A 16,863-nucleotide genomic window follows, 5' to 3' on the forward strand; every position below is an offset into this window, starting at 1 on the left:
TGAACAGTTTTTTTATATATATATATAATAATTAAAACCAACTGTTTACTGGCGACAAATCCGCTCGGAGCTATTTAGACTAATTGGCTAAAGAAATGTTCAGACTGAGAACCGGTTCACTGATTCAATGATCCGACTCATAAGAACGAATCACGAAACTATCACTTATTTATAGCCACTTCTGGACCGAAAACTGGCGCACTGTTAAGGTTATACAAACGACAGAAAAACAGTAACTTCTAAGGCGTTTTGTTCTTGAGGGTGTTGTAACTAAGCGACGTCTGTTATGGATGAGATATGAACTAGAGCTTCCATAAATACTAAAGGACGAGCCGCTATAAAGGTGAGTGAACTCAGCTAGTCCAAGAATAGACTGTGCTGTTTTCTTTCGTAGTTAACATAACCAAAAATCACTGGTGCAAACAATTTGACCAATGACAAAGTGGAATACATTCTGTGTTTGTGTAGCCTATGTGATAAAAGGAAAAGACAAGGAAATTGAAGTAGACAGCACTGGATATCTGACTCTTCAAAATGACAAAAGAAGAAGAAAACCCCGAGTGGGTCGGTGGTCAAGAATTTTACCACAAATATGAACCAAAGGAGATATTAGGACGGTAAGTGTCTCCTATTTTGATGAGGTTTGTGTCTGGAAAAAGTAAATGTATAACAGTGTCACACTACAATAAAATAAATATCAAATTCTGACATTAAAATTACATTATAAGTCCTGAATTTGTCTGAGTGACTTCTTTTCAGAGGTGTGAGCAGTGTAGTTCGCCGATGTGTGGACAAACAGACTGGCCAGGAATATGCAGTAAAGATCATAGACATCACACCATCAGACAAAATTACTCCTGAAGAGATAAAGGAAATCCAGCAGGCCACTGTGAAAGAGATCGACATTCTTCGAACAGTGTCTGGTCAAAAAAACATAAGTATGACTGTCCACTGCCAGTTTGATCCATTAGAACCTATTCCAATACATAAAGGCTACCACAAAATATAGGCCTAATATAATGGTGCTACGATACAGAAATGTATCTTTTAAGAAATTCAGTTTCTTTTTGAATTACAAAAATAAAAAAATGGTAATGCAACAACAACAAACGAGATGTATTTTTTTCCCTCATAGTTCAGCTGAAGGATTGCTTTGAATCAAAGGCCTTCTTCTTTTTGGTATTTGATCTGTAAGTACAGCTTCAATTGCTTTTAATGGCACACACAGCTCTCATGTCTGTGCATCACTATTGTTAGTGGTCACATAGACTTGAGAAACCCGTGACAAAATACCCTTAAAACTATTTAATTGTGGCTGCACCACTCAGATTTAGCACAGAAAATGCAACTATTAAGTTTTATCCTCATTTTCCCTGGTAGCCCATTTTCACCGCTAACTGTTGTTTTGTTTACAAGTTTGCTTTCTATTCAGATTTCTAGACATTCCCTGTGGAGATTATTGGTTGGTTGACACTTCGCAGCATACAGATAAGACACTGGCTATTCTAAGAGCCCACAATATGGCTCATTGCCAAGATGCCAAGTTTCTGCCAGAGCCTAACTCTCAATACAAGCGTGCACAAAATCCCTCCAAATTTCTTTTTTTGACACTTGTATTTTGAACAAATGCAGTTGCAATTGTCTGTCTGTAATGTGCCAATTTTACATCACTGGACTAACTGCTTATCATTCCTAGTTTTTAAAGTTTATTAGTTTGTGTTTAACGATGAATGTTCTTTTAACAGGATGAAGAGAGGAGAACTCTTTGATTACCTCACAGAGAAAGTCACTCTAAGTGAGAAAGAGACACGGTAATGAGTCTGATAACTAATTTTCAATGCTTCTGATTGTATTCAAATTGTGTAAAACAAATCCTATGCTGAAGGGGGGATTGTATAATCAAACCGTTTAATCAAATCAAATCAAATCAAATCACTTTTATTGTCACATCACCACAGCACGTGTGCCTTCGTGAGTGAAATTCTTGAGAGCGTGCTCCAGACACTGCAAAAACAATTTACATATAGACATTACCATACATACGTACAGACTTATACAGATGACAATGTGTAATATACACATACATATACTCAGTACACACAGTGTACTATTAGACAGACATACAGTTACCGATACACATTATACACAGTATGCAGTACACATTCTACGTTATATACACACAGTAATATGCGAAGATGCAGCAGATTATATATAAACCGGATGTGCAAATGTCATGGATGTGCATTGGATGGTATCCGGTGCTGGCAAAAAGATTGTTGTATTTGTGCAGTAGTGTACTGGTAGTCCAGTTTGAACTGTATGGGATTAAAGTGCAGTGCGTATACTGTAAGGTGGGATTATGCTGTAGGTATATTAGTTTTGACTGTTCATTAGCCTGATAGCCTGAGGAAAAAAGCTATCCCTCAGTCGGCTAGTGCGGGATCGGATGCTGCGGAGACGTCTTCCTGAGGGCAGCAGAGAGAGCAGTCTGTGGGACGGGTGGCTGGAGTCACTGATGATCCTCCGGGCTTTCTTTATACACCGCCTGGTGTAGATGTCCTGGAGGGAGGGAAGCTCACCTCCAACAAAGTGACGGGCAGTTCGCACGACCCTTTGCAGAGCTTTGCGGTTGCCAGCAGTGCTGTTTCCAAACCAGGCGGTGATGCAGCCTGTCAGGATGCTCTCCACAGTGCAGGTGTAGAATGATCTGAGGATGCTGGGGTTCATTCCAAACTTCCTCAGCCGTCTCAGGAAGAAGAGGCGTTGGTGTGTCTTCTTCAGCACTGCATCTGTGTGAGCGGACCATGTGAGATCCTCAGTGATGTGAACACCGAGGAATTTGAAGCTGTTTACTCGCTCCACAGGTGTCATGTCGATGGTGATGGGTGTGTGTTCTCTGCTCTGTCTCCTGAAGTCCACCACCAGCTCCTTGGTCTTGTCGATGTTGAGTGAGAGGTGGTTCTCTTGACACCATTTAGTCAGGGTTCTCACCTCCTCTCTGTAGGCCGTCTCATCGTTGTCAGTGATCAGGCCTATCACCGTTGTGTCGTCAGCAAATTTGACGATGACGTTGGAGCTGTGTGTTGCTGTACAGTCGTGTGTGTACAGGGAGTACAGGAGTGGGCTGAGGACGCAGCCCTGAGGAGCACCAGTGTTAAGGGTCAGCGGGGATGAAGTGTTGTTGCCCATTCTGACCACCTGACATCTGCCTGTCAGGAAGTCCAGGATCCAGCTGCACAGAGATCCGTTTAGTCCCAGAGTCTGGAGCTTCTCAACCAGTGTGGCAGGCACTATGGTATTGAATGCTGAGCTGTAGTCCACAAACAGCATTCTCACATAGGTGTTCTTATTTTCCAGGTGGGAGAGAGCAGTGTGCAGGGTGAAGGCAATAGCATCGTCTGTGGAACGGTTTCTGCGATATGCAAATTGTAGGGGATCCAGTGAGTCAGGCAGCACAGAGCAGATGTAGTCTCTGATGAGTTTCTCAAAGCACTTGCTGAAGATGGGTGTCAGAGCAATGGGCCTCCAGTCATTCAAGCATGTGATTTTATTTTTCTTTGGTATGGGCACAATGGTGGATTTTTTGAAGCATGCGGGAACCACAGACAGAGAGAGGGAAAGGTTAAAAATGTCTGTGAAAACCCCGGCCAGTTGGAATGCGCATGCTCGGAGCACACGGCCTGGGATGCCATCGGGACCCACAGCCTTGCGGATGTTCACCCGTCGGAAGGATCGGGTTACATCTGCGACAGAAAAGGAAAGTGCGCTCGCCTCTTCTGCTACAGCCGCGGGAGCGCGCTCTGTGTGGGCGGTGTTGTGAGCCTCGAAACGAGCATAAAAGTTATTAAGTTCGTCCGGTACAGAGGCGGCAATGTTCACAGTAGCTGGTTTATTCCCTCTGAAATCTGTGATGTTGTTGATACCCTGCCACATGCTTCTTGCGTTGTTGGTTTTGAATTGTTCTTCAACTTTGTTTTTATATTGTCGTTTGGCAGCTTTGATTGATTTCCTGAGATCGCAACTGGTTTGTTTGTGATCGTCAGAGTTTCCGGATTTAAAGGCAGATGTCCGCGCTGACAAGCTGCTCGAACATCGCTGTTAATCCACGGTTTTTGGTTGGGGTAGATGCGGATTGTTTTTGTCGGTACTACATCCTCTACACACTTCCTGATGAAACACGTTACAGTATCTGAGTACGCCTCTATGTCGTCATCAGACGCTGCCCGGAACATGTCCCAGTCCACGTGATCAAAACAGTCCTGTAGTATAGCGTCTGATTGGTCCGACCAGCATTGAATTGTCCTGAGGGCGGGTGCTTCTCGTTTCAGTTTCTGCCTATAAGCAGGCAGGAGCAGAACGGAAGTGTGGTCCGATTTGCCGAAAGGTGGGCGGGGGAGCGATTTGTAGGCGTCCCGGAATGGAGAGTAGCAGTGGTCCAGTACACGATCACCACGCGTGTTGATGGTGATGTGTTGAAAGTATTTTGGAGCTATTGTTCTGAAGTTGGCTTTGTTGAAGTCCCCCGTAACAATAAACGCTGCATCTGGGTACGCGGTTTCCTGCTCGCTTATATTCCCATACAGTTCCTTAAGTGCCTGGTCTGTGTTGGCTTGAGGGGGAATGTAAACAGCTGTGATTATGATCGCTGTAAATTCCCTCGGTAGCCAGAATGGTCGACACAGAAGCATATGAAATTCCAGATCAGGGGAGCAGGAGGATTTAATAGAGTGTAGGTTCCTTTCATCACACCACGAGTTGTTGATAAAGAAACAGACGCCCCCGCCTCTGCTTTTCCCTGTGAGCTCTTTCGTTCTGTCCGAGCGGTGCACGGAGAACCCCGTGAGCTCGATGGCTGAGTCTGGAACCACTGCCGACATCCAGGTTTCTGTGAGGCAAATAATGCAGCAGTCCCTTGTTTCCCGTTGGTATGAGATGCGTGCCCGCAGTTCACAGAGTTTGTTGTCCAGTGACTGAACGTTAGCCAGCAAAATAGTTGGGAGAGGAGGTCGGAGGGGACGGCGTCTGAGTCTGACAAGGACGCCGGCTCTCTTCCCCCTTTTCCGGCGGCGTTTCTTCGGTCGCGATCGTGCAGCCCAGACAAAGGGCTCTGATGCGGTGTCTGTAAACAAGGCGCCGGCGTTCAGGAACTCAAAGTCCGGTTTGCGTTGCGCGACGAAGGAACCAATGTTTAAGCATGGCGTCTTGAGTGTTGATGGGTTTAAAGTTAGGTCACGGCACACTACCATGCTCATAAATGTAGTACTCTTGTCTACTTTTATGAATTGTATGACATTTTATTAAATGTATCAGTTTCCAAGAAAAAAATCTTAGGCAGCACAGTTTTCAACATTAATAATAAGAAATGTTTCTTGAGAACCAAATAATCAAATTATAATAATTCCTGAAGGATCATGTGACACTGAAAACTAGAGGAATGACTGCTAAAAAGTCAGCTTTTAAGTATTAAGTAAATTTTTATCACAACTCTAATCCATTCATTGAAGCTGCTGTATTAATCTTAGAAGTAAGATCTTGATAACTGGCCCTCAGTTTTCTCTTTTCTCACTCTTTGATAGAAAGATTATGCAAGCTCTTCTAGAGGTGGTTGAGTATCTTCACACCCACAATATAGTCCATCGTGACCTGAAACCTGAGAACATTCTGTTAGATGATGATGTGAATATCAAACTGACTGATTTCGGCTTCTCAATCCAGATTGAGCCTGGACAAAGACTGAATGGTGAGTTCTTATGAGCAGCTTTAAATATACGTATTTGGAAGGAACGATTGCAGAACAAGCTTCTGTTTCACCCCTAGAGGTTTGTGGGACACCAGGTTACTTGGCTCCAGAAATAATTGAGTGCTCCATGGATCCCAATCATGCTGGTTATGGGACTGCTGTTGACATGTAAGTGCATAAATTAAGTATGCAGTGTTATTTTAGTATTATTTAGTTTAGTATTTATTGATATTTTAAAATGCTTTTTAAAGGATTAGTTCACCCACAAATTAAATTCTGCTTAAAATTTACTCACCCTTATGCATTTAAAGATGTAGATGAGTTTGTTTCTTTATCAGAACAGATTTGGAGATATTTTGCACTACATCACTTGCTCAACAACGGATCCTCTGCCGTGAATGGGTGCTGTCAAAATGAGAGTTCAAACACCTGGGGCCTGTACCATGATTAGTTACAAGTTACAGGATTAGTTTCGAGTTGACAAAACCAAACTACTCCAATCCAGCTTTGTTGGTACCATGATGCTGATCGTCAACTTTCTTTGTCAACTCAGGCTTTAATCTTGAGTTTGTGGAGCGTGTGAACATGAATGAGTGGCATCACTGGCGAAAAGCCAATCACGAGCCTTGCAACACAAAGCAAGTTTGATTTACCTCTCGCAAGAGAAGTGAGATTCAAAACTAAAGGTTAAAGGTTTTGCTAAAGGTTAAGAGATTGAAGAATATGACAAATTTAAACGTTAAATGAAACATGAAAGAGGACAAATAAAAGAAATTATCTTGCTCTATCAGTGCAGTCATAAGTGAAACTTAAGTTAGTTTATACATTTGAAAATGTATAGCAATAGAGACTCGAACATGTAAGGTCACATGTAGTTGTTTTTACAATAGTGTTATCTATTGATTCTATACAGCTCATTTATATTACATATGATCTGTATATATTAACTAAGTAATTATCATTAAAGCCAGACATTTTGTGTATGTGTGTGTGTGTGTGTTTTAGTACTAATGACCTTTAATTTGGAGCTTGAGAAACTGGGGAAGAAACAGACTTTTTGTGTCAGACGTGTCACTTTGCTCACATCTGATAGGTCCAATTTCAGTTTGAGATCTCTAACTCATAACATAAATTGTCCCGGAGCAGGTTAGCCGTGGAGTGTAAATTACTATGGCAATGAACAAGCCAAGCTACTTTCATGGTACCTAAAACCCAGGATTGGTGCAAACTAAACTGAAATTTACCTGGCTAGCCAGCTAATCCGGCTTCATGGTACAGGCCCCTGATAAAAACAACATGATCCACACGACTCCATTTCATCAATTAATGTCTTGTGAAGCGAAAAGCTGCATGTCTGTAAGAAACAATAATTCATTAAGGCTTTTTAACTTTAAACTTTTTAACCATAATCCATAATAACAATTTCTCCAGAGTGAAAAAGTCCATTCCCTGTAGTCTTCTCAAATCAAAATCCACTGACGTGTTTGTTTAGAACTGTATCCTACTGAAAATTAACAAGTGGCCTAGAAAAATATTGTATTAACAGTCAAATAAACAACCAAATAAATAAATACATGAACTTCCTGGCATTGACAGTGAACCAGAAGAATATGAAATGATTACAACAAACTTGTATGTTTAGTAGATGAATGTGATGTTACAAACTTCATTCTGTCTGTTCTTGAGCAGTTGGAGCGCAGGCGTGATCTTCTACACTCTTTTGGCTGGATCTCCACCTTTCTGGCACAGGAAACAAATGCTGATGCTTCGAATGATTCTTGCAGGAAAATACGAATTCAGTTCTCTGGAGTGGGATGACCGCTCGGACACGGTCAAAGACTTGGTGGGTGTCGGTGGTCTTGCTGGTCTTCCCGACGACTAGTTTCAGAAGTAGTTACACAAATTTCATGAGAAAATGCCTTTCCAAAGTCAGTTTGTTTTCTTCCCAGTAGATATCCAGGTTATTAGTTGTGGATCCACAAAGTCGTTTTACAGCCACAGAAGCCCTCAATCACCCGTTCTTCCAGCAGTACGTGGTTGCAGAAGTACGCCGTTTCAGCCCTTACAGGAAGTTCAAGGTAAAGAGCAGATGTTCTAGATGACTTCTTTAAGAAGGCATAGATTTTGAGGGGTTTTTTTTTTGATCTCCTGCAGGTTATTTGTATGACCATACTTGCTGCCGTGCGTATCTACTGCAACTATCGTCGTGCCAAACTTGTCACCAAAGAGGTGATCCGCAGCGACCCGTATGCCATCAAACCTCTACGCAAGATGATCGACGCATGTGCCTTCAAGATCTACGGCCACTGGGTGAAGAAAGGGCAAACTCAAAACAGAGCAGCTTTATTTGAGAACACTCCAAAAGTCATTCTGCTCTCCATTGCTGCGGAGGAGATGAATGTGTCACCCAGGACTTGGTGAGGGTTCATCGTCTCCGAATAATCCCAGATACAACAATTTACCTGTTGACAACGGTCCAAAAATACACCTCTACTGCTATGACAGATTATTTCCACCTTATTTACACAGTGAAAAGGAAATAATATTGTTAAAAATGTACAATTGAGACCTGAAATATTTAATAGTTACATTTTTATTCTATTTTAAATATGATGTTACTTAAATTTTTATATCTAAATGATTTTAATGACCAAAAGAAAGGCTAAAAAAAAAAAAACAAACTATAAGATAGGTTGTTAAGATTTTTATTTCACAGTATTTTGTGTAAAAAACAAACAAACAGATGGAACACTGAATTCCAGAAATTTGTGTCTCCACAGGAGAAATGTAGTATCCCTCCAATAATGCACCACTGGCATCAAGTAGTCTTGAACATTTGGCTCTTAAAGCTCAGTTCTTTTCTGTTTTGCATTTGAGCTCATAACACAGCGGAAGCCCAGGTTATCAGAGGCTGAATCTGGTGTGTTTCCCATCCTGCATGTGAGAGCATAAAAACACAAGTTTTTATTTATCATATTCTCATAAGCTATTTTGGACAATCCAGACACATTTGGGGTCAGCTTCCCGGAACTGTTACAAGAAGCAATTGTATAATGAATAATAAAAGCTTTATAAAAGTTGACTTTGAATAACATGAATGTAGCAGGATGGAGCATGACTGACCTAGTGGTGACACGAGCTCTGTGATTGGCCGAGCCATCGGCTGTGTCGATCCAGGATGCTCCGCGCAGGACGTACATGGTCTGAGCACCAGGAAATCGTGAGGAGGTCCACTCCCAAACATTACCCAGCATGTCATATAGTCCTGGAACAAGGTGGGATATTATTCTCTAAATTCAGAACAACAGTGAAAGAGTTACATTGCCTAACTCTTTTCAACTTTAATAATAATGCTTCTTGAGCAGCAAATCAATATATTAGAATGATTCCTGAACACTAAAGACTTGAGTAATGACATCACGTAAATACTGTAAATTACATTTTAAAATATTTTTAAATAGAAAATATTTATTTAAAATTGTAAGTGTTTCACAATATTACTATTGTACTGTATGTTTGATCAAATAAATGCAGCCTTGGTCAGCATAAGAGATTAAAAAACTTTTTTTTTTTTTATCTTACCAACCCCAAACTTTTGAATGTAGATTTTCTAGGAAGATTTGTCTCTGTCTATGAATTCTGTTGTTGATCAAATGTGACACACCATCAGTGCAGTGTGTGATGCCATACTATACATACTACATTACCATAGTTATTCTGTGGAGGATAGGCAGTTATAGGAGCTACACCATGATAACCATCTTCTGCGGCATCCCTATCTGGAAATGAGCCCTTTGTACAAAGAACAGAGACTTCACAATTACCAACAGCTAAACAACTTTATAACTGTCTTAAAGGAAAAAAATACACATTTTCCCACCTTCTATGGATGAGAATGTACCTCAACTGACCTGCCACAGGTTAGTCCGGTTCAGCAAGAACTTGTTGCCCCATGGGTAGGTCCTGCCTGTAATACAAAAATGTGATGGCTATGATGACTACATAAAATTAAGTAAAACAGTTGGACAATACTGCATGACAAGAGTAAGACAGCAGTTTTTAGGTGCTGTGAGGCATAAGGCTTTTTTGGCTTGCCTTCTAAACCTCCACGTGCAGCCATTTCCCACTCTTCCTCAGTTGGCAGCCTTTTCTTCTTCCACTGACAGTAGGTTTGGGCATCATTCCAGCTGACCTGCACCACAGGGGATTCCAGCCTGTCCTTGATACCAGAGCCTGGTCCTGCCGGCTGCACACATCAAAACCAGAGACCCGACATTCATACAGTAAAAATAAATGAATATAAATAAACGTTTTTATTAAATAAATAACTATTTTAATTAAATGTGCAATATCAAAATAATTGATTATTTATTAGTTTTATTTATAAATTAATACAAATTTCATATATATATATATATATATATATATATATATTAGTGCTGTCAAATGATTAATCACATCGAAAATAAGTTTTTGTTTACATAATATATGTATGTGTGCTGTGTACACATATATATATATATATAATAAATACACATACTGTATATATTTAGAAAATATTTAAATGCATTTACATGTATACATTTATATTCATATAATATAATTTATGTATAAATATATTTCATATATAAACAACCTATTTTTCTGAAATATATATGCATGTGTGTCTATTTATATACACATAACAAATATGCACAGTACACACACATATATTATGTAAACAAAAACTTTTATTTTGGATGCGATTAATCACAAAATCATTTGACAGCACTAATATACACTGGTTGACCACTGATTAAAGTCATTTATACACTTCTAGAATTAATCATACATAAAGTGTTAACTATGTCACCTGTCTCCAGAACACTTTCTCGACTGGTAACCACCAAGGAGCCGACTAGGACAGAAGAAATGGGACATTTTCAAGAGAACAAAGGATTTAAGAGAAAATCTAGTATAAAAGACTGTGTTTAGATTAATGTGTCTGAAAAGCAGACAAGAAATAGGCATTCAATTTAGGACCAAATTGTGACTGGTAGATTTTGTTCGTTTATGCTCCTGCTTTGGGTTCATACCTCAATTTTCTGGGTGATCTTACTTTTCAGTTCATCAGACACAAAATCCTGGAACACAAAACTCCAACCAAACTTTTCAGCTTCTGTTTTATATTTCTGCTGTCTGACAAATTCCCTGGAATGAACAGAAGCAGCTGTATCAGGCCAGTAAGAAGATATACAAGCAGTAGGAGGTCAAAGTAGGTTTTTGAGCCAATATCTACAATGGCAAGTACCTAAAGTCAGAGTTAGTGACAGGATACTTGTCTATCTTAAATGGCAGGAGAGTCACAGCTCGTGTTGGTGATTCCCCATCTTTCCCATCAGCAGCACTGGTTCCCATCATCATTTTTCCACCAGGAATAAACACCATCTCATCAACTGCCAAAACAAATGGTTATTTATCTTAAAGTATCTACTTAGAGCAATTGGTGGTTTCAGGGCCTTACAAACATTTCCACAGTTTTCACTAAAATACCACATTTGAGTTTTTCAACCTTTAAGAGTTTAATTTTATTAAAACTACTCTAACAGATTTTAATAGTTTTCTTAGAAACCATATTGGAAATCGTTTTATCATGCGTTTATAATTTTTTTGCTACCTAAGTGCATTATGTATAATTTTATTGATTTACACTTTTAACGGACACAGATATCCAATCAGAAAAACATGATTTATTTTTTTAGACACATGAATAAAATGAACAGACTATTTCAAAAGATATGGTATGGAGATTGTTTTTCAATAAAAATATTTTACACAACCGAAGCTGTGGCGTCATCACAATCAACAAGTTTTCCAATTTTTAAGTTTGTTCAAAAGTTTGTACTAGTTTAAATGACCAGAGTCAACAACAGTGTCGGTAGAGAACTAGAGATGAAATATGAAATATGTGTACAAGTAAAGAAACATATCTTTTGTGAACAGAATACTTTTTATTGAGTATCAAGTTGATGTTTTTTTGTTTGTTTGGAATACATAAAATGCCATAGGCCCATTTATATTTTATATTTTGACAGGGACATGACAGTTGTGGGTATTGCCAAGTTATAGGAATTTTAACTTAGCAACAATAACTTTAGTAACTGACATACTGGCAGAAATTATGTAAATATCATGTTTTTAAAACAAAGTAATAGAATACTGATTTGTGTGACTTCCTACCTGCAGCACAAGAAGACATGATGCACAATAATGCGAGGTATAAGGTTTCCCAAGAGATCATCATGATAAATATAAAAAGACGTGGTGGACGAGTCTGATTTATAGCACATTAAACTTCAGCTAAAAAACAAGAGAACTGTCAGTGTCGACGAAACTCATTGAAATGTGTTTATTGCCATCTATTGGTTTGGGAGACGAATTAACAGCATAGTTCACCCAGAAAATAAACATTCTTTCACCATTTACTCACTCTCAAGCTGTTCCAAACCTGTATGTCTTTCTTCTGATGAACGCAAAAGAAGATATTTTGAAGAATGTGGGTAGGGAAAAGAAGTAGGCTACTATGCTATTAATATACAGCAAATTTTCCCTTACTATCATTAGTTTAATGGTGAATGGTCACAGACATGGAGGTGCAGTTTCTTCACTTTCATGCTTAGGACCTCAGTTTAAGAAAAAAAAATAGTTTTGTTTTTGTATTATTTAAAGTTATATTTGCATATATATATATTTTTTATCTATGGTACAACTGTTGACAATGTTTGAGATCATATCTTTATACCTTAATGCTTTCCTATCATATCAACAACTGATCTGTAATAAGCAGATATTGATATATCTGATATTAAGAAAAAAGTGTTTTTCAGTAAATGATGATTTAAAGCTGTACTGCACAGGCTGTCTGACATGTTTTCCTGCCTTGACCTGAATGCAGTCTTTTATTACATCTAATAGCAATGCTGTGAAATTCTCTGGCCCAATTGTCAAAAATTATTCTGAAAAGCAACATTGTTGTGAGGACAGAACATACTTTAGAGCTGTTCGCAGAGCACATGAATGAGGTATTCGGCTGCTTGACTCTGTGAGACAGTGACTGTGAGAGCATGTTCATGATGGGACTACCATGGCTGCTAGTTTTGGAGCTTGTCCTTTATGCTGGTTGTTTCATTTGTGGGGTGATAGCTGCCGCATGGATGACACTCACTCAGGTAACAGTAATTAATCTTCTCCACAATGTCTGATCATTGCTATTTTATGAGCACTGAAAGTGTCAAATGATTTATTATTAAGAAAATGAAAAGCATAATCATGTCTCTAGAGTATTGTAATATGCTATAACTTTGTCTCTGAACTTAGTTCAGAGTTTTAAGTATCAAGATGGGACATTTGAGACATTATTTTGTTATACATCATTCAGTTTAATGTTAATATGTAACATTGTGTGATCATACAGCATGTTAGTATGTTTATTGAAATGGTCAGATTATTTTCTTACTTTTTGGGGGGAAGATGAATGAATAATTTTCAATGATAGGCTACATTTGTTGTTATTCATGTGTAAAAAAATATAGAATATGCTATGTTGCTGATCCCAGGTCAGACCCTCCAGAGCTTTAAAATGTAATCACCATGTGATCAACTGGCCTCTCGCACCATATTATGGCTCATTAGAGTCATATGGTGCAGGGACAAAAGCTCTTAGTGCAGCACTTTCCTTCTATCTGTGCGTGTACAAATCTTCCACATAGTTTGACAAAGAATAAGAAAATGACCCCTAGATGTCCTTTGCTGTTGTTTTTCCTTATATTTATCATATGCACATATGGATGACTTTTGTTTATTGTCTTTTTAGGGCCACTTTGATGGACGGTGCATCCTCTATGGAAGTGTTCATTATAATGCATCTGGCCAGGCTCTGACCGTAGAAGGCTCTAGTTCTCCTTCCGTCTGCTATTTTGTGTCAGCCATCGCTGTGTGCATGGCTATTTACTGCTTTTCCCTTATTCTTTACTGGATTTATGCGAGCTGTGTAGATGAGGATGTGAGAAGGTGAATGTATTGACTTCTCTGTTGACATTTAGATGTTTCACATTCCACTTTCTTTTATTCATGCACTTGGGACTTAACAGTCACATTAACAATTATGTTTTTGTCTTGCATGTATATGCAGGGGAACTGTTTCTCTCAACACGTCTCTGGGAGTCTGTGGTGGTCTTCTGTTTTTTCTCTTGGTATCAGGTTGTATTCTCAAGATCGGTCGGGACAGCCTGTGTTTCTCTGTCCTTCACAACACTCCCTCTATTACCAGGTGATTTTATCTGCTTTCTCTTGTGTATGACATTCTGCATCTGTGATTTTGGTGCACATTTAAAGAACCATATACCCTACAGAAGTATAGAAAATGAGAGATTACATAATCAACAGAGTGTCTCATAGTTCCCAGTTGCTATGCTTACAAAATTAAAGTAGGACCCTTAAAGAGAAATGGTTATGTGAATAAAAAATCAGATGAGAGGAAAAATTATATTTCAATGATTTTATGCTTATTTGCACCACTTATCCTGTTGCAAAAGTCTTGTGTTCCTTGTGAAACTCCTGTATTAAATGATTTCCATCACAAAATTTTGTAAGTGAACGCAAAGTTTTTCAAAAGACTGCAAAAGCTCTGTGAAACAACGCAAACATTTTGCAAGCAAATGCAAAGGTTTTCAGGTAAATGCAAAAATTTTACGAGAGAATGCAAATCAAGCACAAAGATTCTCAGTGAAACAAAAAAAGTTTTGTGAGCGAACACCGAAGATTTTTGAGCTAATACAAGGTTTCTGTGGAACAGAAAAGTCTTGCGAGCACAACGTTTATTGGGAGAAGTATCTTGGGGGAACACAAGTGTTTTGAGAGCAAATCCATAGGTTCTCAGGGGAACGCAAGTGTTTTGCAGACAAATGCACAGTTTCGCATGGGACCACAAAAGTTTTGCAAGAAAATTTTAAGTTTCTTGGAGGGGCGAATAAATGTGAAAATTTGTGAGAGAAGGCAAACATTTTGCGAACGAAAGCAAAGTTTCTCGGGTTAGAGCAAAGGATGTGCGACATAATGGAAAAGCATTGAAATATTTTTCCTCCCATCTTTTTTTCTCAATCACAAAACAAATCAATGTTTTTGTTTTAGTTGTGAAGATGCAGAGAATAAAACTTGGGCCCATCCATACACTGGAAACCAGTTCTACACAGGACTGTACAGTACTGAGGTTAGTACTTTGGTTTGGTTATTCTTCATAAGGTCATCACCCTCTCACAGTGGCTGCTATGTTGAAAACACATGACCCATCAAAAATAACCTTATCTTGCTATCCCACGTTAACAAACACTTTTTGTTGCCAAATAATTTGATAATTACGAATAGAGTGTTTCTTCATTGGCATCTGTAGCTGAAAGCTTTCACAAGATGCTGCCTCCACACCAGTAGGTGTCAGTATACATGCTTAGTGCTTCTTAGTTTCTTTCTTCATGCATGCTTTTATTTGTATTAATAAATACAGTAGAAATAAATCTCTTGTGTTTATTGAGCTCTCACCCTGTTTATTTCTCTCCTCTGCAGAGATCTATGTGGGTAAGCTTCTTCTTCTGGGTGTTAATAACGGCCGTGGTGGTCATACAGAGGCACCAGAGCTCAAGGTTGAAGGTTTGGGGTGATGATGAGTGGAGCCGTGCTGAGACAGAGCCCTTCCTCCATCGCCCATCCCGTCAGAGATAAATCACCAAGGCCACTATTACATGAGCTTATCACTACATATCATGTAGTTTAGTATATACACTTAGATGCGACCACAAGCAGTTATATAATACCTAATACTATGTTTGTTGCAACATTTGAATTTTTATTTAGCTGTACACAAAAACAGTTCTTTGATGTCTGATTTGATGTCTGAAGTTTAAATACTGTATATGTCCAGAAACATCTAAGACCATGTCTTTGGACATGATGGATATAAGAAAAATATGAATCTTACTGTCTACTATAGAGTCAGACAACCATTATTGCAAAATAAAATAATCAGGATCCCAAAACAAAGAGGAGGGTTCTTCTATCACCCTAAAGGGGTTTATCCTGCTTAATACAAGGATATTTAGAAAATAAAGAAATAAATGGACATAACATTTTAATTTGAGTTTAACTAATTATGTATTACAATCATCTTAATTATAGTATATTGGTGATGTAAATTATATATATTACTGACTCTTTCAGCAGTACCAGTACTTTTCTGACGGGTTACATGTTACACTTAATATCCTAAAATAAGAGCTAAATGCAAAGTTGTGAAGGGGATCTGTATTTTGTATCTGTTTTTATGTTAATGTTATTCAAAATTGTGAAATTTTGTGCTTGTGTGCTTAGTGTAAAAATATTAATTCTTCACACATGTATGCGGTGGATTGTTCAGAGTTTTAAATAAAAAATATGCCAATAACTGATGGTACAATTTTAAGATTTAGAGTGTGTAAATTCTGCCCCACAACCAGATTGGAGAAATCATGGTGGTTTTCAAAAAGGTTTGCCAAACACTCCCCCTATCAGCCATTGGTTGAGCAAACAGATCACCCCGCCCCAAACTCACACTATTGCTTGAGTGATTTTTGTTGTCTCAGGATTAGATTTTAATTTAAAAAATAAATTCCAATTAAAATTGTGAATTAGCAGACCACTATTTTTTACTGTCAATGCCAATTTCATGAATTTATGTGGCCGGACAAGCTACTTCCTCCATTGTTTTAGAGCTGCTTACTTAGTTTGCGAGCCTGTCTCTCTTTGGCTTCAAACGCCACCTTAGTGTCCATCAGAGCTTCCAGTGCTTTGCACATCTCAGCCATGTCCTGTTGAAGCACGTCGCTTTGGCTGAGGAGACTCTGGCTCTCCTCTCTCAGCTGCTCGGTGAGAGCGGCCATCTGCGCGCTCTGCTCCTGACACTGCGCGTACAGCTGAGCGGCCAATGAAAGCAAGCCCTCCGCGTGGCTCACCACTGAGTCCAGCTGGTCCTTCGACATCCTGTTGTTCTTCACTTCACAGCTGCTCCACACCAAGTCCAGTTGGAGAGTAGAGGAAGAAAAAAAATTAACCAAAAA

At 38.9% G+C, this 16,863-nt stretch overlaps 3 protein-coding genes across 4 annotated transcripts; 2 read left to right on the forward strand and 1 right to left on the reverse strand.

Annotated features, from left to right (window-relative positions):
* The first annotated feature begins 134 nt into the window (after positions 1-134).
* On the forward strand, positions 135-8,821 carry phkg1b (phosphorylase kinase, gamma 1b (muscle)). Its single transcript, XM_079395338.1, has 10 exons — positions 135-343; positions 469-617; positions 760-938; positions 1,136-1,190; positions 1,746-1,811; positions 5,577-5,740; positions 5,818-5,908; positions 7,430-7,583; positions 7,693-7,818; positions 7,895-8,821. Exons 2-10 carry the CDS (start codon positions 535-537, stop codon positions 8,159-8,161), a joined length of 1,185 nt encoding a protein of 394 aa, XP_079251464.1. The 5' UTR covers positions 135-343; positions 469-534; the 3' UTR covers positions 8,162-8,821.
* Positions 8,431-12,097, reverse strand: LOC306856213 (inactive C-alpha-formylglycine-generating enzyme 2-like; the record flags this gene model as incomplete). Of its 2 annotated transcripts, XM_079395340.1 has the most annotated exons (9): positions 11,960-12,097; positions 11,031-11,175; positions 10,816-10,930; positions 10,593-10,637; positions 9,836-9,986; positions 9,652-9,707; positions 9,448-9,532; positions 8,864-9,005; positions 8,431-8,674 (listed from the first exon to the last, which is right to left on the reverse strand). In XM_079395340.1, exons 1-9 carry the CDS (start codon positions 12,021-12,023, stop codon positions 8,584-8,586), a joined length of 894 nt encoding a protein of 297 aa, XP_079251466.1. In that variant the 5' UTR covers positions 12,024-12,097. The 2 variants fall into 2 exon arrangements, with proteins under 2 accessions (XP_079251466.1, XP_079251465.1); XM_079395339.1 differs by having other exon boundaries at positions 8,584-9,005.
* A 666-nt stretch (positions 12,098-12,763) lies between these two features.
* On the forward strand, positions 12,764-16,423 carry LOC306855822 (transmembrane protein 179B-like). Its single transcript, XM_079394716.1, has 5 exons — positions 12,764-12,948; positions 13,593-13,789; positions 13,911-14,048; positions 14,909-14,987; positions 15,338-16,423. The coding sequence occupies exons 1-5, from the start codon at positions 12,844-12,846 to the stop codon at positions 15,491-15,493; spliced, it is 675 nt and encodes a 224-aa protein (XP_079250842.1). The 5' UTR covers positions 12,764-12,843; the 3' UTR covers positions 15,494-16,423.
* Positions 16,424-16,863: the final 440 nt, after the last annotated feature.

The sequence above is a fragment of the Barbus barbus genome (assembly GCF_936440315.1).
Source record: "Barbus barbus genome assembly, chromosome: 36".
Lineage (NCBI taxonomy): Eukaryota > Metazoa > Chordata > Actinopteri > Cypriniformes > Cyprinidae > Barbus > Barbus barbus.

Excerpts from the sequence above, each read along its gene's own strand:
- LOC306855822 (XM_079394716.1), top strand. The coding sequence starts at position 12,844 with ATGTTCATGATGGGACTACCATGGCTGCTAGTTTTGGAGCTTGTCCTT. Across the intron at positions 12,949-13,592 it reads CATGGATGACACTCACTCAG|GGCCACTTTGATGGACGGTG; the intron begins GTAACAGTAATT and ends TTGTCTTTTTAG. Across the intron at positions 14,049-14,908 it reads AACACTCCCTCTATTACCAG|TTGTGAAGATGCAGAGAATA; the intron begins GTGATTTTATCT and ends TTTTTGTTTTAG.
- phkg1b (XM_079395338.1), top strand. The coding sequence starts at position 535 with ATGACAAAAGAAGAAGAAAACCCCGAGTGGGTCGGTGGTCAAGAATTT. Across the intron at positions 618-759 it reads CCAAAGGAGATATTAGGACG|AGGTGTGAGCAGTGTAGTTC; the intron begins GTAAGTGTCTCC and ends ACTTCTTTTCAG. Across the intron at positions 5,909-7,429 it reads TATGGGACTGCTGTTGACAT|TTGGAGCGCAGGCGTGATCT; the intron begins GTAAGTGCATAA and ends GTTCTTGAGCAG.